Below are 27,989 nucleotides of genomic sequence, written 5' to 3'. Positions count from 1 at the left end.
TCCTCCCTCCCTACTTCATCTCACCCTATCAGCACATCCTTCTATTCCTTTCTCCCTCATTTGTTTATCGAGCTTCCCGTTAAATGTATCTACACTATTCGCCTCAACTACTCCTTGTGGGAGCGAGTTCCACATTCTCACCACTCTCTGGGTAAAGAAGTTTCTCCTGAATCCCCCATTGGATTTATTACTGACTGTCTTATATTTATGGCCCCCTAGTTCTGGTCTCCCCCACAAGTGGAAACATCTTCTCTGCATCCACCCTATCAAACCCTTTCATAATTTTAAAGACTTCTATCAGGTCACCTCTCAGTCTTCTCTTTTCTAAAGAAAAGAGCCCCAGCCTGTTCAATCTCTCCCGATAGTTATAACCTCACAGTTCTGGTATCATCCTAGTAAATCTTTTTAGCACCTTCTCCAATGCCTCTATATCCTTTTTATAATATGGAGACCAGGACTGTTCACAGCACTCCAAGTGTGGTCTAACCAAGGTTCTATACAAGTTTAACATAAATTCTCTACTTTTAATGAGCCTAAGAACTCCTCGTGACAGGAAGAGGCCCATCAAGGCTGTCTTTTCATTGGGCCTACCTCTGGAGTCCCCCCAAGGATCTATCCTTGGCCCCCTCCTATTTCTCATCTACATGCTGCCCCTCAGCGACATCATCTGAAAATACAACGTCAGATTCCACAAGTACACTGACGACACCCAGCTCTACCTCACCACCACCTCCCTCGACCCCTCCACTGCCTCTGATTTGTCCGACATTCAGTAGTGGATGAGCAGAAATTTCCTCCAATTAAATATCGGGAAGACCGAAGCCATTGTCTCCGTTCCCTCGCCACCGACTCCATCCCTCTCCCCGGCCACTGTCTGAGGCTGAACCAGACCGTTCACAACCTCGGCCTCCGATTTGACCCTGAGATGAGCTTCTGACCTCATGTCCGCTCCATCACCAAGACCGCCTACTTCCACCTCCGTAACATCGCCCGTCTCCGCCCCCTGCCTCAGCTCATCTGCTGCTGAAACCCTCATCCGTGCCTTTGTCACCCCCAGACTCGACTATTCCAATGCTCTCCTGGCCGGCCTCCCATCTTCCACCCTCCGTAAACTTGAGCTCACCCAAAACTCTGCTGCCCCCGTATCCTAACTCGCACCAAGTCCCGTTCACCCATCACCCCCTGTGCTCGCTGACCTACATTGGCTCCCGGTCCAGAACCGCCTCGATTTTAAGATTCTCATCCTTGTGTTCAAATCCCTCCATGGCCTCGCCCCCTCCCTATCTCTGTAACCTCCTCCGGCCCTACAACTCTCCGAGATTCTCTGCGCTCCTCCAATTCTGGCCTCTTGCGCGTCCCCGATTTTCATCGCCCCACCATTGGCGGCCGTGCCTTCAGCTGCCCGGGCCCTAAACTCTGGAATTCCCTCCCTAAACCTCTCCGCCTCTCTCTCCTCCTTTAAGATGCTCCTTAAAACCTAACTCTTTTGGTCACCTGTCCTGATATGAAATTTTGTTTGATAATCGCTGCTGTGAAGCGCCTTGGGATGATTTTACTAAGTTGTTGTTGGGTCTGCGCCTAAAACTGCAACTAAGATGTCCCACAGAGGATAGGACCACTCCATGTCAATACACCATCAAACTTGAAGCCCCGCCTCCTCATTAATATTCCTGGAGGCCCCACCCCCCTGATGTCACTGGAACGGCTCCAGACCCAAAATGGCTGACGTCCCTCTCAAACCTTCTCAAACGCAAGCAATCTGTTCCCACCCGTAACTTGTTCCCCCACACGGCGATATTCGGGAAGCAGTTTCAACACAATGGCTGTGGTTTAAAATAAGCACAGGAAGTAGGAGGGCAAAGGTCAGCATCTCTGTGAGGGAAATAACTCACAGAAACCCAAGAGGTTATTGAAAGAGTGTGCTGGGGCATTAGAATAGTGAAAAACAGGAAGGTCGAAGAGGCAGGGTGTCCGAACCGAGCATAAACGTACTAAGACCTGATCATGGGGAAAGGCTACGTAAACACCGAGCCATTAAACAATCCTTGGTGCGAAAACTGGTATCATAGAATCATAGAATCATAGAAGTTACAACATGGAAACAGGCCCTTTGGTCCAACATGTCCATGTCGCCCAGTTTATACCACTAAGCTAGTCCCAATTGCCTGCACTTGGCCCATATCCCTCTATACCCATCTTACCCATGTAACTGTCCAAATGCTTTTTAAAAGACAAAATTGTACCCGCCTCTACTACTGCCTCTGGCAGCTCGTTCCAGACACTCACCACCCTTTGAGTGAAAAAATTGCCCCTCTGGACCCTTTTGTATCTCTCCCCTCTCACCTTAAATCTATGCCCCCTCGTTATAGACTCCCCTACCTTTGGGAAAAGATTTTGACTATCTACCTTATCTATGCCCCTCATTATTTTATAGACTTCTATAAGATCACCCCTTAACCTCCTACTCTCCAGGGAAAAAAGTCTCAGTCTATCCAACCTCTCCCTATAAGTCAAACCATCAAGTCCCGGTAGCATCCTAGTAAATCTTTTCTGCACTCTTTCTAGTTTAATAATATCCTTTCTATAATGGTAAGGAAGAGGCAAATTAATGAATGGCCTTCAAAAGGGAACTGGATAAGTACTTGAAAGCAAAAGACTTGCAGGGCTACGGGGAGAGGGCGGGGGCAGTGGGACTAGCCGGATTGCTCTTGCATAGAGCTGGCGCGCACTCAATGGGCCGAATGGCCTCCTTTCCGTGCTGTAACCTTTCTGTAATTCTACGATTCTAAAAAGGGAGGTTTGGAAAGCGAGGGTTTTGTTTCAGCCACAGGACTTCGGGAGGTTGAGAGAGGAAGTTGAAATTCGGAAGGGTTGGTTGAAAGAAGAGCAAAAGGAAAGATGGAGGGACCTTCACCACACCAGGATTAGGTGAGCTTGGGGCTTTGAGTCGATACAGAATGGGGATACGTTTTCTAAAAGGGGCAGTCCATGATGGAATCAAGAAGGAGAAAGGGAGAGGATCACAAGCTGCAGAATGTGTTCTTTTGTTTTCAGTGTATTGTATCTTTAAAAAGCTCATAATGAGGATTAATTGTGAGTGCTTCCTTTATGCTGTGGCGGGCTACGACCCCATTTTAATGCTTGTTGTGCGTTTCCCTCATTTGTGTAATGTAACAAAGATTTTGTTTAGCTGTGAAAACAGTTACTTCCAGTATTTTCATAGTTTTTGGAAAAGAGTGCCTGAAGAAACGAAAGACGATGTAATTTACCAGGCTTTAGTAAGAACGTGCTATAATGGTAATCTGTTCTGTTATCTGTTTTATCTTGTGTTTAATTTTGATATTGCTAAATTAAAATTAGAGTTATTGAGGTTAACTAACCTATCATAGTGTGGAAACCAGACTTTTATTGTGACCACAGTGAAATCCTGGTTCTTATAAAAAATGTGAGAGTCTCAAATTCCGGACATGAGAATATCACAAAGAAAATTAATCTGATTGGTGTTGTGTTCAGTATCGGTGAGTGTGAATTGATCCGATTGGAGTTGTGTTGAGAATCGGTGAGTGTGAATTGGTGTGTCAGGAGTTAATGTTGTGTGTAAGTGTAAATCGAAGAACGATATTTTGTTATCTAGTATAGGGCATCAATTTTGATAATTTCGGGATAAACCCTGGTTGTATCACACTGCGATCACTGTTCGTGGAACTGACAGCACCCCTTTTATCTTGTGATTGGCTGTGATCAGAAAAAGAGACAGAAAAACAGAAAAGTTGAAATAAAAGATATCTCATGTCTCCTCGATAGAAAAAGCAGAAAACCTCGAACAGCTCGGAAAGTTGGTTGGGGTCAATCCCACAAAAAGCAGGTGGAAAAGGAAAATTGGAAAACTCTAGTTGTGTTATGGCGAGGACAGAAAATTATAAAACTTAAATTAGAAACCGAGGGAGACCTCGACAAAAAGTTGATAGAACGAAAATTAGAGGTGGAAAATCAATTAGCTCAGACAACTTTGGCTGCGTCAGTCGATCACCTTAAAGTCACTGGCACAAAATAGAGCCAGAAAATTAGCAGCATGTAATGCCAGACCACAACGACAGGAAAGTCAGGATAAAAGGTGATAAAAGAATGTAGATGAGTTAAGTTGTGCCCTATGAGGATTCAAAAACCAGGACGACCAGTGTAGTGTAGCAGGAGCGGGAGATCATACCCACTGTCAAAAGAAAATACAGGAGCTGGAGGAAAGGTTAAAATCCGAGCTAGAGACTCTGAGGCAGGAGATAGAGTTCTTGAAGAAGCAGTGAGATCACTACGATCAGACCCTAACCCAGCATTTCCCCGCCCCCCCCGACCCAGTGTGGAAGCATAAACTGCTCAGCGCCACCCCATGAAAGTCAGGACTGGGGGGATTTGGAGGAGGAGGAGAGACGGGGAAGATGGTGGAGACGGAAGTCACAGAAGGGGATGTAAACACTCGCCACACGGCAGTGTGGACTCAAAAACGACAGGGGACAGAGGGTGGTATCTTAGGAGCAGATTGGAACAATGTGGTAGTGGACATGGTAAATACGTGTTTGTGGCAAATGGGTGTAGACTCCCCGCAAGGAGGGCTGCTGATAGGGATCCAAAGTCAATATGACCTAGTTGTGTGTCTCCGACACGAACGGAGAGAATTTGATCAACTGCTAAAGACCGCCCCTGTTGGGCACAACACAAGAATGAGTGCGGCAGAATAGGCCAAGTGGTACAGATTGAGTCAGCGCCAGTATAAATTTGCAGTAAACCCGGACCTGTTCACCACAGGGATTTCACAACTCCCCCTCCATCTTTCACCCTACAGTAAACCCGGACCTGTTCACCACAGGGATTTCACAACTCCCCCTTCACCTTTCATTATGATCTGCTAAAAGAACTGTTAGAAGTGATCACAGTGAGTGGACTAAAAGTAAACCCCAGGGGCTGGTGATCCATACTCGCTCGAAGCAGCGGACAGCGACATTGCGGTGTTGGCTGTTTTGCTCCAAGAACGACACGGTGTTCAGGTGCCCGTGGTATATGCTCCTCAAACACTGTCATTGGGGGAACAGATGTTCACCACCTGTGAGAAACATCCTTTCAACTGTCTACTGGGCCACTAACAAATTTACCTGCATCACCGGATTAGATAAAGTCGTACTTATGGCCGCTCACCGAGTTGTTACTGTCAGGTGCATTAAAAGATTTAACTGGAGGCCGATCGGCACAGCGAGCTGAATTAGCCATAGTGGCCTCTGTCCTCCAGACGGATGGAGGGGAACGAGCCCTCACCATTTTCTCCCGCAGCCATTTCACTTGTTTGTCACTGACTGACTGATTATTTATCTATCTGGGAGAAATGAGGCTTCACCTCAGCGGATGGAAAGCCATTACCCACCGCTGACCCCTCGCAAAAAACTTTGGAGCTGGCCTGAAATCGAACCCGTTTGGTGGCTATCGTAAAAGTAAAGGCACATTCAATAGATAAAATGGTCCGTTATCACAACCGAGCGACTGTCCCCACAGAACTCAGAAAAGTCCAACGGATGTTCGAATAAGTATTATCTTAAATAAATATTGGAAATGCTTTAACAACAATTGGAATTTGATCTGCAATGTTTGTAGATAAAAAAGGTTTGAAAACATTTTGCCAAAAAGTAATTTTGTTTGGACTGAGATCTTCTGTCTCTATGTTAACTATCTGGAGGGGTTGGACAAACTAAAAACTCAGATGAACGAACTGAAATGCTATCTCCCGACACCAAAGGTTTTTTTTAAAAAATTACATGAAAGTGACGTTGAGGTACGCTGAGAACACTGTGTACGTCTGATCATATCTGGCTCTGGTCGTTTGATTCTGCAAAGACGTGAACCCCATCCAGGGTCACCGACATCAGTTTTTAATTCACCAAACAACGACCTTTGCATTCTATTTAAAATAATTGGCATAATTTAATTGGCTATTTCCCCACGGTGACAGAATGAAATCATGAAATCATGAATTGACAAATTAACCCCTTGGGCTCTCAAGAAGAGCCACAGTGAATTCTCTTTTTTTTTTAAATAGGGGACCATGGTTTTCGGGACGGTGTGAGTGTCAATGGTGTAGGATTACCGAGAGTAACTCTTTGACATAATTATAGCTTCACAAAGTTACAGAGCAACCTTCGCTGGAGAAATATTGGTGCAGGAAACATCCAGTGGTGTGAAAAATTTAAGATCTTATCTGCAGACTTTGGCAGATATCAAATCTCACAGCTTGGTGATATTTTGGACTAAGACTCAACATTTGGATTTTGAAAATTCAAAACTACACAGAGATGGAAAAGCAATCATCAGCCTTGATCAAAACTCTTCTATACTTGGCTAAGAGTATAACCAAGTTGCTTTTCCTCTTTTGAAAATGTTTTGATTTGTTTTTCTTTAACCCATTTATTTTCTGAGACAGAGTGTTTATAGTGGGGGGAGGATTGGCTGAGCGAAAGGCGACAGAGAGTAGGGATAATGGGAAGGTACTAACATTGGCAGGATGTGACTAGTGGAGTCCCGCAGGGATCTGTCTTGGGGCCTCAATTATTCACAATATTTATTAACGACTTAGATGAAGGCATAGAAAGTCTCATATCTAAGTTTGCCGATGACACAAAGATTGGTGGCATTGTAAGCAGTGTAGATGAAAACATAAAATTACAAAGGGATATTGATAGATTAGGAGAATGGGCAAAACTGTGGCAAATGGAATTCAATGTCGACAAATGTGAGGTCATCCACTTTGGATCAAAAAAGGACAGAACAGGGTACTTTCTAAATGGTAAAAAGTTAAAAACAGTGGATGTCCAAAGGGACTGAGGGGTTCAGGTACATAGATCATTGAAGTGTCATGGACAGTGCAGAAAATAATCAATAAGGCTAATGGAATGCTGGCCTTTATATCTAGAGGACGAGAGTACAAGGGGGCAGAAGTTATGCCGCAGCTATACAAAACCCTGGTTAGACCGCACCTGGAGTACTGTGAGCAGTTCTGGGCACTGCACCTTCGGAAGAACATATTGGCCTTGGAGGGAGTGCAGCGTAGGTTTACTAGAATGATACCCGGACTTCAAGGGTTAAGTTACGAGGAGCGATTACACAAATTGGGGTTGTATTCTCTGGAGTTTCGAAGGTTAAGGGGTGATCTGATTGAAGTTTAAAAGATATTAAGGGGAACAGATAGGGTGGATAGAGAGAAACTATTTCTGCTGGTTAGGGATTCTAGGAGTAGGGGGCACAGTCTAAAAATTAGAGCCAGACCTTTCAGGAGCGAGATTAGAAAACATTTCTACACACAAAGGGTGGTAGAAGTTTGGAACTCTCTTCCGCAAACGGCAATTGATACTAGCTCAATTGCTAAATTTAAATGTGAGATAGATAGCTTTTTGGCAACCAAAGGTATTAAGGGATATGGGCCAAAGGCAGGTATATGGAGTTAGATCACAGATCAGCCATGATCTTATCAAATGGCGGAGCAGGCACGAGGGGCTGAATGGCCTACTCCTGTTCCTATGTTCCTAAATACAAGCACTTCAGTCTCTTTTCTTTCTGAAATTGGAATTGATAAGATAAGTTGATATGAGTTACTGTTCAAGCGCTCGAGGAGGGAAAATATACCTGTCGTTTAAGGGGATAATCAAATAATATTTTAAAATAATAGAAGTCCAGTCTAAACGTTTCCTGCCCAATGCTGTGTAAGAAGGAAGAAAGTGTGTTGGGGAGAAATATAATTGTACATTGACAAGTCCTGTCAGTGCAACAATCCTGCCCTCGAATTGGTATTCAATGGATATTAGTAAAAGGAGAGACGGAGAATCTTTTACGACCATGATTTCTTGATATTATGATACCCTGTAGATTTCTGTATTAACCAAATGAAACTCAGAAGCAATAAGTATAGGTTTATGTGTACTTAAGTAAAGTCAAGACGATCTTAGGCAAGACCAAAGAGATAGTTGAGGGATAAAGTGAAAATTGAACCTGGGCGGAACCAGGGGCCAAGCACGGTCAATATCCCATCTCCCATAGCTCGAATAAAGCTCCCGAACATTTAGCAAGAGTGCGGTGTTCGTAGGAGGGGGCGAAGTCGTTACTCGGTTTGTCAGAGACAGAGCACGCTGACACTTCGGGACGATAAACACCCAAAGGTCAAGAGGTGGCCCGTTTCTATAACTGAACCAGGATGGTCCCACTCCACGCCAAGAGGAGGGAATGTAAGAATATGGTTTAAAACAAACATAGAAAATAGGACAGCAAAGGTCCACATCTGAGGAAAATAACTCACAGAAACCCAAGGGGTCACTGAATGGGTGCTGAGGCATTAGAATAGTGAAAAACAGTAAGATTCAAGAGACAGGAAGTCCTAACCGAGTATAAATGTACTAAGACCTGATCATGGGGAAAGGCTACGTAAACACCGAGACATTAAACAATCCTTGGTGGTTTCTGAGAGTCAGCACAGTGGGATGGTTTATGACCATGAGATAAGACCAGTAGCGCTCCCTCCCAAAAGACAGAGCTCTCAAGAGGGGACAGTCAGAAGTCCATCACCACAGGCAGTCCACAAAGGCTAAAGCTGAGCAGCTTGGGTTCGGAGGACAGATCAGGTTGTAATGATTGCTTGTCGTTAATGTAATCTGTAGTCAGTTGTATTATAATTGTAATAACTGTTGATTGTAATGTTGAAGACCGCTGTAGTGCACCTCTGTTGTAAGTTAATCTATTAAACTTGCTATTTTATAACCACTTGGGCGAGAATCAAGCGGAAGTTATTGTTGATGGATTAACAACCCATAGTTGCGACAATAATGGGAGAAATCTGCTAACACCACTCTTCATAACTAATTTAAAAATAAAATAAATACAGAGAGAGAGAACTGGACCTACAGGCCAATCATCATCTCGTAATCATCCCCATTGTCGTCATCGCTGAAGAAGCTGCTTGGACTCTCTCCGGTGCTGCCCCTCTCCGCATCAGCGGCATCCTGTCAAATATCAAGGAGGCATTTTTTAATACTGCAAACAATGAAATATAGATTATGAAAAATCACATCGAGTGTATGGCATAGAAACAGGCCATTCAGCCCATCTGGTCCAGGCTCCACACGTGCCTCCTCCCTCCCTACTTCATCTCACCCTATCAGCATATCCTTCTATTCCTTTCTCCGTCATCTGTTTATCCAGCTTCCCCTTAAATGTATCTACACTATTCACCTCAACTACTCCTTGTGGTAGTGAGTTCCACATTCTCACCACTCTCTGGGTAAAGAAGTTTCTCCTGAATTCCCGATTGGATTTATTAGCGACTATCTTATATTTATGTCCTCTAGTTTTGGTCTCCCACAAGTGGACACATTTTCTCTACAGATTTAGGATAATTGGCAAAAGAACCGGGGGAGGGAGATGAGAATTTTTTTTAATGCATTGAGTTGTTCTGATCTGGAATGCACTGCCTGAGAGAGTGGTGGAAGCAGATTCAATAGTAATTTTCAAAAGGGAATTCGCAGGACTACGGAGAAAGAGCAGGGGGAGTGGGACTAATTGGATAGCTCTTTCAAAGAGCCGGCACAGGCAGGGTGGGCTGAATGGCCTCCTTCTGTGCTGTAAGATTCTATGACTGCAGCGGTTCAAGGAGGCGGCTCACCACCACCTTCTCAAGGGGCAATTAGGGATGGGCAATAAATGCCGGCCTCGCCAGCAACGCCCACATCCCATGAACGAATAAAAAAAAAATTTCCAATATAAATTTGTATGTCCACATTTATAATGGAATCAGCCTATGTAAACTTGTCACGTTGTAATTACATCCTCTTGTCAGTGGTGGCAGTGTAGTACCTCCATTGGGGTGCAGGGGAGTAATTACAGTGTGAAAAAGGTTTTCATGGCAGTTTCCAGTCGAGATTGAACACACAAACTTCTTGTCAACCTGTTTCCATTATAAACTCCAATGTCAACACTTAGAGGGGAAACTGCCCACTATTTAAGTCCAATCTCCCCCCCGTTTTTCCTCATAAACCAAGGCTCTGGCTACCAGTCCGCCCTCACAGTCAAATAGCCAGCCAACACTCGGCTCAGGCACTGGAGCACGGCCTTTTGCACAAGGCACCCGAGGGTTGTGCATCTGACTGCCCCCCCCCCCCGCCCCCCCATTTCCCCGAAGTAAGGGGAACGGAGAATTAAAATGGGACGGCAAAAAGGCGGCGGGGTGATCTCACCGAACAGGGGGTCCGACAAACGCCGTCCTTGTCGTCCATCTCTATGGGGATGAAGATGCTGTCGTCAGGCGGGCGTTCACATCCTGATTGTTCCACGGGAGCCGAGTCTGTCACGACAGAGACAGTCCTTTGGTTACACAATTGTCTGGACTCTGGATCCCTTTTGTCAAGCTCGCACTTCAGTGTAAAGGAAAAGAAGTTGCATTTCTACAGCACCTTTCACCACCTCAGGACGTCCCGAGGCTCTTTACAGCCAATGGAGTACTTTTTTTTTTTGAAGAGTTGGGTCACTGTTGGAATGGCGGCAGTCAATTTGTGCACAGCAAGATTCCACAAACAGCAATGTGATAATTGATCTGGGTTTTTTTTTTAAGTGGTGTTGGTTGAAGGATAAATATTGGCCCCAGGACACCGGGGAGAACTCCCCATGGTCTTCTTCAATAAGTGTTTTGGGATCATTGGGACCTGAGGGGGAAAAAGGGGGCCTCGGTTTAACGTCTCATCCGTAAGACGGCACCTCCGACTGTGCAGCACTCCCTCAGTGCTGGACCGGAGAGCCAGCCTGGACTTTGTGCTCAGGTTTCCGGAGTGGGACTTCAACCCACGACCGTCTGACTCAGAGGCGGGAGTGCCGCCCGCCAAGCCGACTCTATGGACAGGATTTTAACTGCGAAAAACGGGTTGGTTGGAGGCTGGGGGGGGGGCGGGTTGGTTATTGAACCGTTCAAGGAGGCCGTGGGCCTCCGTTTTCTCAGGTTTTGCGATTTTAACCCCGGGGGCCGGGATTCCCGGGCCTTCTCCTTCAGGCTCCGAGAGAGGAGGAGAGAAGGCCCGAAACTGCGGGTAAGTCCTTTTCTGGCACAGCTTGTGGGCCCGGAGGAGAAGGAGTGCTTCCCCAAGGCCCAACAAGCCTACCTGCAGCGACCCCCTCCAATGATCGCGGTCCCCCCACAACGATCACAACGGCCCCCCCCCCCCTACAACGACTGCAGACCCCCACGATGACCCCTGATCTTGACCCCCCCCCCCCAGTGACTGACCCCTGATCGTCCCCCATGACCCCGATCCCCCCCATGAACCCCCATTTCCCCCCTCATGACTGACCTCCGATGACGGACCCCCCCGCCCCACCACCGATGACTGATCCCCCCCCCCCACTCCGTGCCCACCCATGCCCCCCCCCCAACCATACAATCTAAGACTTACCTGAAGACTTACCTTTTCACATCCTCTTCCTTGCTCTGCTCCCGTCCGACTAAGACCAGCCTGTCAATCAGGCCGGCATGTCGGAGGGCAAACCAACCAAAAAATAAAAGACGTCCTTACGTCTAAACCTAGTCCAATGTATCAGAAGGCGGCTTGGCTCCCCATTCTCCAACCCTCACCCCCACCCCCATCCCCATCCCCACCTGCCCAAATTTCTCCCTCCTCTCCTGAATAAAGAAAGGCTTGCCTTTATATAGTACGTTTCACAACCAAAGTGCTTCACAGTCAATGAAGTACTTTTGAAGCGTAATGTGGGGGAAACATGGCAGCCAATTTGCGCACAGCAAGATCCCACAAACCCCAGGGGGTCCCGAGGGCGCGTGTATCAATATTTACAGGGGATCCCTGGACAGTGTAGCAATATTTATAGGGCTGCCCCAGGGAGCATGCCAATATTTTCAGGGGGTTCGTGGGATGTGCCCATATTTTCAGGGGGTTCTTGGGGTGTGCCCATATTTTCAGGGGGTTCGTGGGATGTGCCCATATTTTCAGGGGGTTCTTGGGATGTGCCCATATTTTCAGGGGGTTCTTGGGATGTGCCCATATTTTCAGGGGGTTCTTGGGATGCGCCCATATTTTCAGGGGGTTCGTGGGATGTGCCAATATTTTCAGGGGGTTCGTGGGATGTGCCAATATTTTCAGGGGGTTCGTGGGATGTGCCACTATTTTCAGGGGGTTCGTGGGATGCGCCCATATTTTCAGGGGGTTCGTGGGATGTGCCAATATTTTCAGGGGGTTCGTGGGATGTGCCACTATTTTCAGGGGGTTCGTGGGATGTGCCATTATTTTCAGGGGTTTCTTGGGATGTGCCCATATTTTCAGGGGGTTCGTGGGATGTGCCACTATTTTCAGGGGGTTCATGGGATGTGCCATTATTTTCAGGGGTTTCTTGGGATGTGCCAATATTTTCAGGGGTCCCCCACTACTCCTCTAACCCACCCTTCGAAATGGGTTCCATTATTCTGCCCACCACTGATCTTTGGTTACCCTGTAGTTCCTTGGGTCTAACTTGGGCCCTCTTTTTACACAACTTCCCCAAATGATCGTTCCACGTTGCAACTGATCTGCCGAGCGGCCGATGCAACATCCTCAAATCAGGCACGAGGTACGGGTTAACCCCTGCAGTACCTCAACAAATCCACCCAGAAGTGCCTGGATGCGGGTCAACATAGAGCATGGGACTGAGTGATACGGGACCCCGATTTGATCGCCCATCTGTGGTGAGGTGGGGGGTGGGAGGGGAGACACAGGCGGGTCTCTGCAATCAGCCTCAGTGTCAGAGGTTCGCAAGTTGGCTCTCCCCCCAGTCTCTGCAAAGAGTTGGCCCAATCACAACTCAACGTGGTAGTGAATGATCTACAGTACCCAATACTCACCAACCAGGCTCATTGAGGAGGCAAAGCCACTCGGGCCTAGGTTCTGGAGGGCAACCAGCACCTGGGGAACTGGACTCCGGCAGCCCAATTCGCCCGCCAGGCCAGACTGTGAGCTATTCTAACACAGGGGGCATCACCGTTGAGGAAGGTTGTGTCCTGTCCCATCATCCAGATGCATGTCATTCCAGCAGGGTCACTCGACAGGGGTCATGTAGTGGGAACCCTGGCTGGTATCCACTCTCCCCATCCCAAGGGGACCGTGGCATCTTGCAGTATTGGAGTCAGTAGGTCATGGGTTCAGATCCCACTCCACAGACTTGAGTACATAATCCAGGCCGACACTCCCAGCGCCAGTACTGAGGGAGTGCTGCACTGTCAGAGGTGCCGTCTTTCGGATGAGACATTAAACCAAGGCCCTCTCAGGTGGCTGTAAAAGATCCCATGGAGAAGAAGAGCAAGGGAGTTCTCCCTGGTGTCCTGGGGCCAATATTTATCCTTAAACCAACATCACTAAAACAGGTTATCTGATCATTTATCTCATTGCTGTTTGTGGGATCTTGCTGTGTGCAAATTGTCTGCCAAAGTTCCTACATTACAACAGTGACTACACTTCAAAATTACTTAATTGGCTCATGAAAGGAGCTGTATAAATGCAAGTGCATGCACACGCACACACATGCACACGCACACGCACACGCACACGCACGCACACGCACGCACGCACACGCACACGCATGCACACGCATGCACACACGCACAGTGTGCTCACTGTCGCAAGACTTCACAGAGAATAAAAGTACAAAACAGCTTCCCTGTCCCGTCAGGTTGGACGTTCCTGGGGAAGGCAATGTCTCGCCAATGGTTCTTTCTCTCTCAGGGTGAACTTTACGTCATCACATGGCCTGAAGTCATATTCTAAATAAATAAACACCTGTACGTGTTAATTAAAGGGCCACTGCCTTCAAGTAAAGGAGCCGGTCCAAACTCTATTTTACCTCTCTCGACGGAGGGAGAGAATGTGTCACTTTTTGCCACGATTATGACACGTGCAAATGTCATAACCTACGGCCCAAGTGCTGGAAAGTGCGATTAAGCTGGATGGCTCTTTTTCGGCCAGCACGGATGCGATGGGCCGAATGGCCTCCTCCTGTGCCGTAACTTTCTATGATTCTATGATTCAAGGGGCGAGATGATGTTGTTTCTCGGCCACAGCTTTCCGAGGAGGAAAAGATCAATCCCACCCACCCATCTTCGCACCATAACCCCTCAAACCTTTCTCTCTCTAGAAAGGCATGTAATGCTCGCCACGTTAATGTCCTTCCCCGGGGACTTGTTCCACATCTCGATTAACCTTTTAGTTCTCCCGGACTCCCATTGTGATTCCTAACTTCCTCATTTTTAGCTTGGGTGGACCTTGTGAATTCTCTTTTATAGCCTCGAAGACAGCAATTAAGTCAACTCAAAGTCTCCTCTTTCTTTTCTCAGAAAACAAGCCCAATCTTAGAATCATAGAATCTTACAGCACGGAAGGAGGCCTTTTGGCCCGTCGAGCCTGTGCCGGCCCTTTGAAAGAGCTGCCCAATTCAGTCCGACACCCCAGCTTTTTCCCCCATAACCCTGCAAATTAGTTCTCTTCAAGTACACGAAAGTTCCAATGGAATCTGCTTCCACCCCCCCTTTCAAGTAGCGCGTTCCAACCTTTGGTGTGAGAAAATTCCTCCTCAATCCCCCTCTCATAGCTCAAGTTCCCGTCAGCTGGATTCATTCCCAGTCGCCAATGAAAAAGGATGGTCAAACATGACAAGGTTCAAAGGGAAAGGCCTAAGATTCCCAGTGAAATAGGAAGGCCCGTTCATGATTAATGAAGCCCTGGGGCATTTATTCAAGGGGGTGTTTTGAGCTAAATTTCTTCCCTTCTGCTAATTTTAAGATTTGAGCCCACAATCCAGGCTGGCACTCCCAGTGCAGTACTGAGGGGGTGCTGCACTGTCGGAGGTGCCGTCTTTCGGATGTGACGTTAAACCTAGGCCCCATCTGCCCCCTCAGGTAGATGTAAAAGATCCCACGGCACAGTTTTGAAGAAGAGCAGGGGGAGTTCTCCCCGGTGTCCTGGGGCCAATATTTATCCCTCAACCAACACCACTGAGAAACAGATTATCTGGTCATTATCACACTGCTGTTTGTGGGATCTTGCTGTGCGCAAATTGGCTGCCTAGTTCCCTACATTACAACAGTGACTACATTTCAAAAGTACTTCATTGACTGTGAAGCGCTTTGGGACATCCTGAGGTCGTGAAAGGCGCTGTACAAATGCACACTCTTTCTTTCTTACCTGGTCCGACACCTCTGTGACCTCATAAGCAGGCTCAAGGCCTACTCCAGGACTGCTACCAATGCAGCCCGTAAATGGCCCTCAGAAAGAAGTGATTCTCTTCTCCGATTTTCTCTCCCTTCCCGGGGAGCCGGGGTGGGGGAGACTCCGCAACCATCACAGATTGGCCACTGAGCTGGGTGGATCGCCAGCCCCCAGGGCCCCGCACTGCGCTCAGGCGGCACCTGATGTTACCTGGAGCATTTTGTGGTGAAACGGCAAAGCCCAGTTTAAACTTAACACCAGTCTTATTTACTGATGGAGTGAGTGTACGAGGTTTGGGAGGAGCAGGTGACTTTGGACCTGTGGTTCCCAGAGCTCTCCATCACTGGGGGTTTTCCTCGCCTCATGTCCGGGTCTGTTGTAGACTCATGGACAGAGATTGATTGCTGTGATTAGTCAACAACTCCATTATCGTTGTATCGTGAGACTCCCAGGATGGAACGAGATGGGCTTCTCTCTTCCAGCCAATCCTACATTGTTATGGATTAACCCTTGAATCTCCACACACAAGCGTAGCCACGCGCACCCTCAAGGGAAAGATAAACTTCACTACTCACGATAGTTTGACAGGTCGAAGAGGGGTTTTGGAGGGATCACAAGGACACTCTGTGGTTGCCGTGAGAGTTTGGTGCGTGGAGCGAGGTGGGGAGGGGTCCTGAGCTCAGTCCTACATTCATCCAAGTTAGTCTCTTGTGTGGGACTGAAACACAGAAGGAAAAAGGAAAGTTAAATTTAGATACAACTAACCCAGGAATTCAACAATCATCTCGGCAGGTCCTGACTGTGTTTGCAGCTGCGTTTTGTTATGAAATTTGTCCTCATCAAGGTGATAGTTGGCGAATAGAATTTTCCATTTCAGGCACCCGGGGTCAGCATCAAACACTCCCAGGGTCAGGTACAGGGTTAGATACAGAGTAAAGCTCCCTCTACACTGTCCCGTCAAACACTCCCAGGGCAGGTACAGCACGGGTTAGATACAGAGTAAAGCTCCCTCTACACTGTCCCATCAAACACTCCCAGGGCAGGTACAACACGGGTTAGATACAGAGTAAAGCTCACTCTACACTGTCCCATCAAACACTCCCAGGGCAGGTACAGGGTTAGATACAGAGTAAAGCTCCCTCTACACTGTCCCATCAAACACTCCCAGGGCAGGTACAGCACGGGTTAGATACAGAGTAAAGCTCCCTCCACACTGTCCCATCAAACACTCCCAGGGCAGGTACAGCACGGGTTAGATACAGAGTAAAGCTCCCTCTACACTGTCCCATCAAACACTCCCAGGGCAGGTACTGCACGGGTTAGATACAGAGTAAAGCTCCCTCTACACTGTCCCATCAAACACTCCCAGGGCAGGTACAGGGTGAGATACAGAGTAAAGCTCCCTCTACACTGTCCCATCAAACACTCCCAGGGCAGGTACAGGGTGAGATACAGAGTAAAGCTCCCTCTACACTGTCCCATCAAACACTCCCAGGGCAGGTACAGCACGGGTTAGATACAGAGTAAAGCTCCCTCTGCACTGTCCCATCAAACACTCCCAGGGCAGGTACAGGGTTAGATACAGAGTAAAGCTCCCTCCACACTGTCCCATCAAACACTCCCAGGGCAGGTACAGCACGGGTTAGATACAGAGTAAAGCTCCCTCTACACTGTCCCATCAAACACTCCCAGGGCAGGTACTGCACGGGTTAGATACAGAGTAAAGCTCCCTCTACACTGTCCCATCAAACACTCCCAGGGCAGGTACAGGGTGAGATACAGAGTAAAGCTCCCTCTACACTGTCCCATCAAACACTCCCAGGGCAGGTTCAGGGTGAGATACAGAGTAAAGCTCCCTCTACACTGTCCCATCAAACACTCCCAGGGCAGGTACAGCACGGGTTAGATACAGAGTAAAGCTCCCTCTACACTGTCCCATCAAACACTCCCAGGGCAGGTACAGCACGGGTTAGATACAGAGTAAAGCTCCCTCTACACTGTCCCATCAAACACTCCCAGGGCAGGTACAACACGGGTTAGTTACAGAGTAAAGCTCACTCTACACTGTCCCATCAAACACTCCCAGGGCAGGTACAACACGGGTTAGATACAGAGTAAAGCTCCCTCTACACTGTCCCATCAAACACCCCCAGGGCAGGTACAACACGGGTTAGTTACAGAGTAAAGCTCCCTCTACATTGTCCCATCAAACACTCCCAGGGCAGGTACAACACGGGTTAGTTACAGAGTAAAGCTCACTCTACACTGTCCCATCAAACACTCCCAGGGCAGGTACAACACGGGTTAGATACAGAGTAAAGCTCCCTCTACACTGTCCCATCAAACACTCCCAGGGCAGGTACAACACGGGTTAGTTACAGAGTAAAGCTCACTCTACACTGTCCCATCAAACACTCCCAGGGCAGGTACAACACGGGTTAGTTACAGAGTAAAGCTCACTCTACACTGTCCCATCAAACACTCCCAGGGCAGGTACAACACGGGTTAGATACAGAGTAAAGCTCCCTCTACACTGTCCCATCAAACACTCCCAGGGCAGGTACAACACGGGTTAGTTACAGAGTAAAGCTCCCTCTACACTGTCCCATCAAACACTCCCAGGGCAGGTACAACACGGGTTAGTTACAGAGTAAAGCTCACTCTACACTGTCCCATCAAACACTCCCAGGGCAGGTACAACACGGGTTAGTTACAGAGTAAAGCTCACTCTACACTGTCCCATCAAACACTCCCAGGGCAGGTACAACACGGGTTAGATACAGAGTAAAGCTCCCTCTACACTGTCCCATCAAACACCCCCAGGGCAGGTACAACACGGGTTAGTTACAGAGTAAAGCTCCCTCTACACTGTCCCATCAAACACTCCCAGGGTAGGTACAACACGGGTTAGTTACAGAGTAAAGCTCACTCTACACTGTCCCATCAAACACTCCCAGGGCAGGTACAACACGGGTTAGATACAGAGTAAAGCTCCCTCTACACTGTCCCATCAAACACTCCCAGGGCAGGTACAACACGGGTTAGATACAGAGTAAAGCTCACTCTACGCTGTCCCATCAAACACTCCCAGGGCAGGTACAACACGGGTTAGATACAGAGTAAAGCTCCCTCTACACTGTCCCATCAAACACTCCCAGGGCAGGTACAGGGTTAGATACAGAGTAAAGCTCCCTCTACACTGTCCCATCAAACACTCCCAGGGCAGGTACAGGGTGAGATACAGAGTAAAGCTCCCTCTACACTGTCCCATCAAACACTCCCAGGGCAGGTACAGGGTTAGATACAGAGTAAAGCTCCCTCTACACTGTCCCATCAAACACTCCCAGGGCAGGTACAGGGTGAGATACAGAGTAAAGCTCCCTCTACACTGTCCCATCAAACACTCCCAGGGCAGGTACAGGGTTAGATACAGAGTAAAGCTCCCTCTACACTGTCCCATCAAACACTCCCAGGGCAGGTACAGGGTTAGATACAGAGTAAAGCTCCCTCTACACTGTCCCATCAAACACTCCCAGGGCAGGTACAGGGTTAGATACAGAGTAAAGCTCCCTCTACACTGTCCCATCAAACACTCCCAGGGCAGGTACAGCACGGGTTAGATACAGAGTAAAGCTCCCTCTACACTGTCCCATCAAACACTCCCAGGGCAGGTACAGGGTTAGATACAGAGTAAAGCTCCCTCTACACTGTCCCATCAAACACTCCCAGGGCAGGTACAGGGTTAGATACAGAGTAAAGCTCCCTCTACACTGTCCCATCAAACACTCCCAGGGCAGGTACAGCACGGGTTAGATACAGAGTAAAGCTCCCTCTACACTGTCCCATCAAACACTCCCAGGGCAGGTACAGGGTTAGATACAGAGTAAAGCTCCCTCTACACTGTCCCATCAAACACTCCCAGGGCAGGTACAGGGTTAGATACAGAGTAAAGCTCCCTCTACACTGTCCCATCAAACACTCCCAGGGCAGGTACAGGGTTAGATACAGAGTAAAGCTCCCTCTACACTGTCCCATCAAACACTCCCAGGGCAGGTACAGGGTTAGATACAGAGTAAAGCTCCCTCTACACTGTCCCATCAAACACTCCCAGGGCAGGTACAGGGTTAGATACAGAGTAAAGCTCCCTCTACACTGTCCCATCAAACACTCCCAGGGCAGGTACAGGGTTAGATACAGAGTAAAGCTCCCTCTACACTGTCCCATCAAACACTCCCAGGGCAGGTACAGGGTTAGATACAGAGTAAAGCTCCCTCTACACTGTCCCATCAAACACTCCCAGGGCAGGTACAGGGTTAGATACAGAGTAAAGCTCCCTCTACACTGTCCCGTAACGGTTTGTTTGGAAAGTGTTGGATCCTCCACTCCTTTCTTCAGCCTCCCCCAACTAGCGAACACACGAGATGCCCCGTTCAATGGTACGGGAGCCCCCGGCAGACTTATAGGATCATAGGAACAGGAGTCGGCCATTCAGCCCCTCGTACCTGCTCCGCCATTTGATAAGATCATGGATGATCTGTGATCTAACTCCATATACCTGCCTTTGGCCCATATCCCTTAATACCTTTGGTTGCCAAAAAGCTATCTATCTCAGATTTAAATTTAGCAATTGAGCTAGTATCAATTGCCGTTTGCGGAAGAGAGTTCCAAACTTCTACCACCCTTTGTGTGTAGAAATGTTTTCTAATCTCACTCCTGAAAGGTCTGCCTCTAATTTTTAGACTGTGCCCCCTACTCCGAAAATCCCCAACCAGCGGAAATAGTTTCTCTCTATCCACCCTATCCATTCCCCTTAATATCTTATAAACTTCGATCAGATCACCCCTTAACCTTCGAAACTCCAGAGAATACAACCCCAATTTGTGTAATCTCTCCTCGTAACTTAACCCTTGAAGTCCGGGTATCATTCTAGTAAACCTACTCTGCACTCCCTCCAGGGCCAATATGTCCTTCCGAAGGTGCAGTGCCCAGAACTGCTCACAGTACTCCAGGTGCGGTCTAACCAGGGTTTTGTATAGCTGCAGCATAACTTCTACCCCCTTGTACTCCAGTCCTCCAGATATAAAGGCCAGCATTCCATTAGCCTTATTGATTATTTTCTGCACCTGTTCATGACACTTCAATGATCGATGGACCTGAACCCCTCAGTCCCTTTGGACATCCACTGTTTTTAAACTTTTTACCATTTAGAAAGTACCCTGTTCTATCCTTTTTTGATTCAAAGTGGATGACCTCATATTTGTCTACATTGAATTCCATTTGCCACAGTTTTGCCCATTCACCTAATCTATCAATATCGCTTTGTAATTTTATGTTTTCATCTGTACACTCTCCCCTATCATGGACTCTACCACCCATTTAATCTCCTTCCACAGCCCATGTACACTCTCCCCTATCATGGACTCTACCCACCCATTTAATCTCCCCCCAAAGCCCATGTACACTCTCCCCTATCATGGACTCTACCACCCATTTAATCTCCTTCCACAGCCCATGTACACTCTCCCCTATCATGGACTCTACCCACCCATTTAATCTCCCCCCAAAGCCCATGTACACTCTCCCCTATCATGGACTCTACCACCCATTTAATCTCCTTCCACAGCCCATGTACACTCTCCCCTATCATGGACTCTCCCCACCCATTTAATCTCCTCCCACAGCCCATCTACACTCTCCCCTATCATGGACTCTACCTACCCAGTTAATTGTGCAAACTCTTTCATCCCCCCAAAAAATGAAGGAAAACTGTAACCTTTTCTCAGTCTATGTTTGTTTCAGATCGATGCCCAACTCTGGGAAAGTCCACATCATGACTACCATCGACACCACAAACTGCCGGCTCACAGTGGAAAGGATATCCAAGAAGATCGCGCATTTAGACACAGACATCAAGTTTTTACAGAGCTGCAAGAAAGCAGACAAGATCCCGAAAGGACTCCAGATCACGAACCCACTCAAGTCCACATACAACTCGGATTACGCTGAGAGACTCTGCCGCCGTACCTCTCGCACACTCCGCAACCATCTCATACACCAACTCTACAGCAGACGCCACAACCTCGAAACCAAGATAGAGTCCATACTCTCAACCTGTACTCAGGACACAGCAGACCAGCTACGTTATACCGCCAAACAGACGAGGCAACGGAACTACGCTGCCTACATGAAAACCAAGAGCAGGAAGCTTGAGAAACTCGGCATCACCACCAGCAACGACCAAGCTTCCCCTGGTACCACGGTTGCAACCACAGGGAAGTCTATTGTCAATTTATCCGACCACACCCTTCAACCAGACGAAATCGAAGTTCTCAGCCGAGGGCTCAATTTCTGCCCCACTACCAAAATGGACCCCACTAGTCTCGCGGCGGACACAGAGGAATTCATCAGGAGAATGAGGCTCCGGGAATTCTACCACAAACCCCAAGATTTCAGCAGCGAACCCAATGAGACAATCGACGATCCGGAACAGCAGACAGAGGGATCCGCGGTACAGCAACCGAAGAGGAAAGAGTCAAACTGGACTCCTCCGGAGGGTCGCTGCCCTCAGCTGGACATGTATGCTCAAGCTGTCAGGAAATGCGTCAATGCCAGATTCATCAGCCGCACTCAGAAGACAGTCCAGAATGTCACCCGAGCACAACGCAACGCCATCAACGCTCTCAAGACCAACCGCAACATCGTCATCAAACCAGCGGACAAAGGAGGAGCCATAGTCATACAGAACAGAACAGACTATTGCAAAGAAGCATACCGACAACTGGACAACCAGGAACACTACAGACGGTTACCCGCAGATCCGACCAAAGAACACACCCACCAGCTCAACAAACTGATCAAGACCTTCGATCCAGACCTTCAAAACATCCTACGCACTCTCATCCCACGTAATCCCCGCGTGGGAGACTTCTACTGCCTCCCAAAGATACACAAAGCCAACACACCCGGACGTCCCATCGTATCAGGCAACGGAACCCTGTGTGAGAACCTCTCTGGATACATCGAGGGCATCCTGAAACCCATCGTACAGGGAACCCCCAGCTTCTGTCGCGACACTACAGACTTCCTACAAAAACTCAGTACCCACGGACCAGTTGAACCAGGAACACTTCTCACCACGATGGACGTCTCGGCACTATACACCAGTATCCCCCACGATGACGGCATCGCTGCGACAGCATCAATACTCAACACCAACAACAGCCAATCTCCGGAAGCCATCCTACAACTCATCCGCTTCATCCTGGATCACAATGTCTTCACCTTCGATAACCAGTTCTTTACCCAAACACACGGAACAGCCATGGGGACCAAATTCGCACCCCAATACGCCAACATTTTCATGCACAAGTTCGAGCAGGACTTCTTCACTGCACAAGACCTCCAACCAACACTATACACCAGATACATCGACGACATTTTCTTTCTATGGACCCACGGCAAGGAATCACTAAAGAGACTACACGATAACATCAACAAGTTCCATCCCACCATCAAGCTCACCATGGACTACTCCTCAGAATCAGTTTCTTTCTTGGACACACGAATCTCCATCAAAGACGGGCACCTCAGCACCTCACTCTACCGCAAGCCCAAGGACAACCTCACGATGCTCCACTTTTCCAGCTTCCACCCTAACCACGTCAAAGAGGCCATCCCCTATGGACAGGCCCTGCGAATACACAGGGTCTGCTCAGACGAGGAGGAACGCGATGGACACCTACAGACGCTGAAAGACGCCCTAGTAAGAACGGGATATGACGCTCGACTCATCGATCGACAGTTCCGACGGGCCACAGCAAAAAATCGCATAGACCTCCTCAGGAGACTTACACGGGACGCAACCAACAGAGTACCCTTTGTCGTCCAGTACTTCCCCGGAGCGGAGAAACTACGCCATGTTCTCCGCAGCCTTCAACATGTCATCAATGAGGACAAACACCTCGCTATGGCCATCCCCACACCTCCACTACTCGCCTTTAAACAGCCACCCAACCTCAAACAGACCATCGTTCGCAGCAAATTACCTAGCTTTCAAGAGAACAGCGTCCACGACACCACACAACCCTGCCACGGTAACCTCTGCAAGACATGCCAGATCATCGACACAGATACCACCATCACACGAGAGGACACCACCCACCAGGTGCATGGTTCATACTCCTGTGACTCGGCCAACGTTGTCTACCTCATACGTTGCAGGAAAGGATGCCCCAGAGCATGGTACATTGGCGAGACCATGCAGACGCTGCGACAACGGATGAACGGACACCGCGCAACAATCGCCAAACAGGAGGGTTCCCTCCCAGTCGGGGAACACTTCAGCAGTCATGGACATTCATCCACCGACCTTCGGGTAAGCGTACTCCAAGGCGGCCTTCGAGACACACGACAACGCAAAATCGTCGAGCAGAAATTGATAGCCAAGTTCCGCACCCATGAGGACGGCCTCAACCGGGATCTTGGGTTCATGTCACGCTACACGTTACCCCACCAGCGAACAAATGTTATCTGTTTTTAATATAATGGGTCATTTGCTGGCTCTCTCTGCCTTCCGGATGTTTCTGCCTCTCTCTGTTTTTCTTCTCTGTTTTTTTTTCCTGTTTGTTTTTTTGTTGAATGTGTATTCGGGGGTTCTGCAGGTGACACCTCTCTGTCTGAACACGGTGATTGCCTTGGCAACGGGCAGTTGCAGGGGCAGTCTGTAAACACCATGTATTGTTCTATATGTATAAATGCGTAGGCTTCAAGGAGATCCTGAACATTTACCTGAGGAAGGAGGAAGTCTCCGAAAGCTTGTGAATTTAAAATAAAATTGCTGGACTATAACTTGGTGTTGTAAAATTGTTTACAATTGTCAACTCTGGGAAAGTTTATCTGTATCTCTAATAACAGTAATCACAGGGTACAACAGTTGTAAACAATTTTACAACACCAAGTTATAGTCCAGCAATTTTATTTTAAATTCACAAGCTTTCGGAGACTTCCTCCTTCCTCGGGTAAACATTTACCTGAGGAAGGAGGAAGTCTCCGAAAGCTTGTGAATTTAAAATAAAATTGCTGGACTATAACTTGGTGTTGTAAAATTGTTTACAATTGTCAACCCCAGTCCATCACCGGCATCTCCACATCAAGGGTACAACAGTGTAATGGTTATGATATTTTGATAGACTACTGCACTCCAAAAAGTCTGCAGGGAGTATATGGGTACAATAGTGTAGTTGTTTTGTTACTTCACTAGAAATCTAGAGGCCTGGATTAATAATCCAGAGAACGTGAGTTCAAATCCCACCACAGCAGTTTAAGAAAAAAGTGGTTAACTCTTAACTCTGAAGTGGCCAGTCAGTTGTATCAAACCTCGACTAACGGTTCATGCAGAAGTCCCACCACCACCTTCTCAGGGCAACTAGAGATGGGCAATAAATACCGGCCTTACCAGCAACACCCACATCTTGAGAATGTAAAGAGAAAACAAACGTAGGTCCTCTCTATTCCGATCTTGCTGCACCATTTTGTCTCTTTGGCCCCATGGACCAGCTGACCACCGCTGAGATTTCAACAGGTGACAAGGAACCTCTCGCACTCACTTCACCATAATGGGCACAGTCGCCGTGATTCCCGACATGGCGACCAACACCACAAGAGCTGCAGCAGTTCCAGAAGGCCTCCGGAACCCTCCGTCTCAAGTCAACGAGGGATGGGCAATAAATGCCGGCCTTGCCAGCGTCACCCACATCCCGAAAAATAAATCTCGGGAGTCGGTGCCATTTCTGGAACCAATCCCGAGACTAAAAAGAACTAATCTATGAACGGCAAGTGTTTTAATTAAAGTCACTAGGACTGAAAGGGAGGGGACATTTACACAGGAGGGTCACTGCTTCCTACACATCTCTTCCCCCTTCACTAACACATCAGTAAAAATGATGAGGTTACCGAGAAAACTACAAATGCCACATACACTAAAATCACGTCTATACAACTAATTCCCGTTACATTTTATTTAACTTTGGATGCCCCGTCAGTCACTCATCACAGCTGAGAAGGTGGAACACACAAACAGCATTCAGCTCAAAATGCCACTCTTCCCACAGCCCATCTACACTCTCCCCTATCACGGACTCTCCCCACCCATTTAATCTCCCCCCACAGCCCATGTACACTCTCCCCTATCACAGACTCTCCCCACCCATTTAATCTCCCCCCACAGCCCATGTACACTCTCCCCTATCACAGACTCTCCCCACCCATTTAATCTCCCCCCACAGCCCATGTACACTCTCCCCTATCACAGACTCTACCCACCCATTTAATCTCCCCCCACAGCCCATGTACACTCTCCCCTATCACAGACTCTCCCCACCCATTTAATCTCCCCCCACAGCCCATGTACACTCTCCCCTATCACAGACTCTCCCCACCCATTTAATCTCCCCCCACAGCCCATGTACACTCTCCCCTATCACAGACTCTCCCCACCCATTTAATCTCCCCCCACAGCCCATGTACACTCTCCCCTATCATGGACTCTACCCACCCATTTAATCTCCCCCCACAGCCCATGTACACTCTCCCCTATCATGGACTCTACCTACCCATTTAATTGTGCAAACTCTTTCATCCCCCCAAAAAATGAAGGAAAACTGTAACCTTTTCTCAGTCTATGTTTGTTTCAGATCGATGCCCAACTCTGGGAAAGTTTATCTGTATCTCTAATAACAGTAATCACAGGGTACAACAGTGTAATGGTTATGATATTTTGATAGAATACTGCACTCCAAAAAGTCTGCAGGGAGTATATGGGTACAATAGTGTAGTTGTTTTGTTACTTCACTAGAAATCTAGAGGCCTGGATTAATAATCCAGAGAATGTGAGTTCAAATCCCACCACAGCAGTTCAAGAAAAAAAAATCTGGAAATAAAAATCTGGTCTCAGTAAAAGTGGCCGTGAAGGTGTCGGATTGTCGTAAAAACCCAACTGGTTCACTGATGTCCTTTTGGGAAGGAAACCTGCCGTCCTTACCCCGGTCTGGGCCTATCTGAGGATCTCTGAATTCAGGATTTCTTTGTCGCTGGATCAAAAGCCTGGAACTCTCCACTTAGAAAAATTGTGGGAGCACCTTCACCAGCCAGACTGCAGCGGTTCGAATAGAATGTCCACCTCCGTCTTCTCTGAACAACTAGGGATGGGCAATAAATGCCGGCCTAGCCAGTGCAAGTAGCCCATAGGCAGTGAAATCATAGAGGGCATTAAAAAAAAGTGGGTGTTTTTAGTTATGAAAATATGTGAGATGTTGGGGGGGTGGGGGGTAGGACTATTTGACCGGGGGGTGGGAGGTCATGAGATGCAACCTCCAGGAATACGTCCAACCAGAGTTGGCAACCCTACTCTGGCCCCTGGGCCTAAGAAGGAGGTGAAAATACCCCCTTAATGGGCAGCCCGGAAGCAACTGAAAGGTTTGCTTAAGAGATAAAAACGGTGTTGGCCAATCTTTGCTTGTTCAGTGATTCAGTCAGCCACTCAACCAAAGCGAAAACTGGTAGCAAATACTGAACCAGAAATTCGTTAAACACACCGGTACTCAGATATCTGTCTGTGTCCCGTTTAGGGTTGCCAACTCTGGTTGGACGTATCCCTTGAGGTTTCATTATGTTTTTTTTATTCGTTCATGGGATGTGGGCGTCACTGGCGAGGCCGGCATTTATCGCCCATCCCTAATTGCCCCTTGAGAAGGTGGTGGTGAGCCGCCTTCTTGAACCGCTGCAGTTCAAGGCGGCGGCTCCAAATCTCCCCATCCCCTCCCTCCCCATATCTCCCAATATTTTTATAACCAATAAACAAAAGTGTTCAAAGAAAATGGGGGGGGGGAAAAACACTTTTTTTTTAATGCTCCTATGATTTTTCTCCCCGGGTGCTTTTGCTCGCTCGGGAGATTAATCTTTAATTCCAGGAGACTCCAGGGCCAATCCTGAAGGGTTGGCAACCCCTCGTCTGGCTTTCCGTCCAACTCAAAGAGGCCACAGTCCACAGATAAGGTTCAACTTCATAAACCCCCGAGGAAACCGCTCCTGGAGTGGCCCATCGGTCCAGTGCCAGGCTCGACAATTGCCGGGCAACCAGCCAGTTCTGGTCTGGCTGCCCGGCAATTCTCACGGTTCGAACCAAGGCTGGAAAAAGAAGGGAAGTTGGTTAGAACCTTTTCACCCGCAGAGTTGCTGAATAAATTAGCGGAGGCAGGCGACAGTATAACTGGGCTCGACAGAGAGACAATTGGATTTGTTTCGGGAGAGAGAAGGGGCTGGGGGACACGGAGAGAAGGTGGGGTCAATTGTGAGGACAGGTCGCATAGACTAGGCCTGTGTTCCCTCGAGTGTAGAAGATTAAAGGGTGATCTAATTGAGGTGTTTGAGATGATTAAAGGATATGATAGGGTCGATAGAGAGAAACTATTTCCTCTGGTGGGAGGAGTCCAGAACAAGGGGGCGGAACCTTAAAATTAGAGCCAGGCCGTTCAGGGGTGATGTCAGGAAGCACTTCTTCACACAAAGGGGAGTGGAAATCTGGAACTCTCTCCCCCCCGCGATAAACCGTGGATTCTCGGAGTCAATTGGAGCTTTCAAGACTGAGATCGATGAGATTTTTGGGTAAGGGTCTCGCAGGACATGGAGCAAAGGCGGGTAAATGGAGTTGAGGTACAGATCAGCCATGATCTTATTGAA

At 48.0% G+C, this 27,989-nt stretch overlaps 1 protein-coding gene across 1 annotated transcript in view; it reads right to left on the bottom strand.

Annotated features, from left to right (window-relative positions):
* Positions 1 to 27,989, bottom strand: part of arap1 (ArfGAP with RhoGAP domain, ankyrin repeat and PH domain 1) — a 181,352-nt gene that overhangs the window by 81,674 nt on the left and 71,689 nt on the right. Inside the window, exons 3-5 of the mRNA XM_067985538.1 lie at positions 15,830 to 15,972; positions 10,257 to 10,363; positions 8,929 to 9,026 (exon numbers count right to left, since the gene is read on the bottom strand). Coding sequence (XP_067841639.1) covers positions 8,929 to 9,026; positions 10,257 to 10,363; positions 15,830 to 15,972 — 348 coding nt within the window. The remainder of the gene's footprint in view (positions 1 to 8,928; positions 9,027 to 10,256; positions 10,364 to 15,829; positions 15,973 to 27,989) is intronic.

Source organism: Heptranchias perlo, chromosome 6 (genome assembly GCF_035084215.1).
Source record: "Heptranchias perlo isolate sHepPer1 chromosome 6, sHepPer1.hap1, whole genome shotgun sequence".
NCBI lineage: Eukaryota > Metazoa > Chordata > Chondrichthyes > Hexanchiformes > Hexanchidae > Heptranchias > Heptranchias perlo.
Note: the sequence above shows the minus strand (reverse complement) of the source record. Positions and strands in the feature narration are given on the sequence as shown.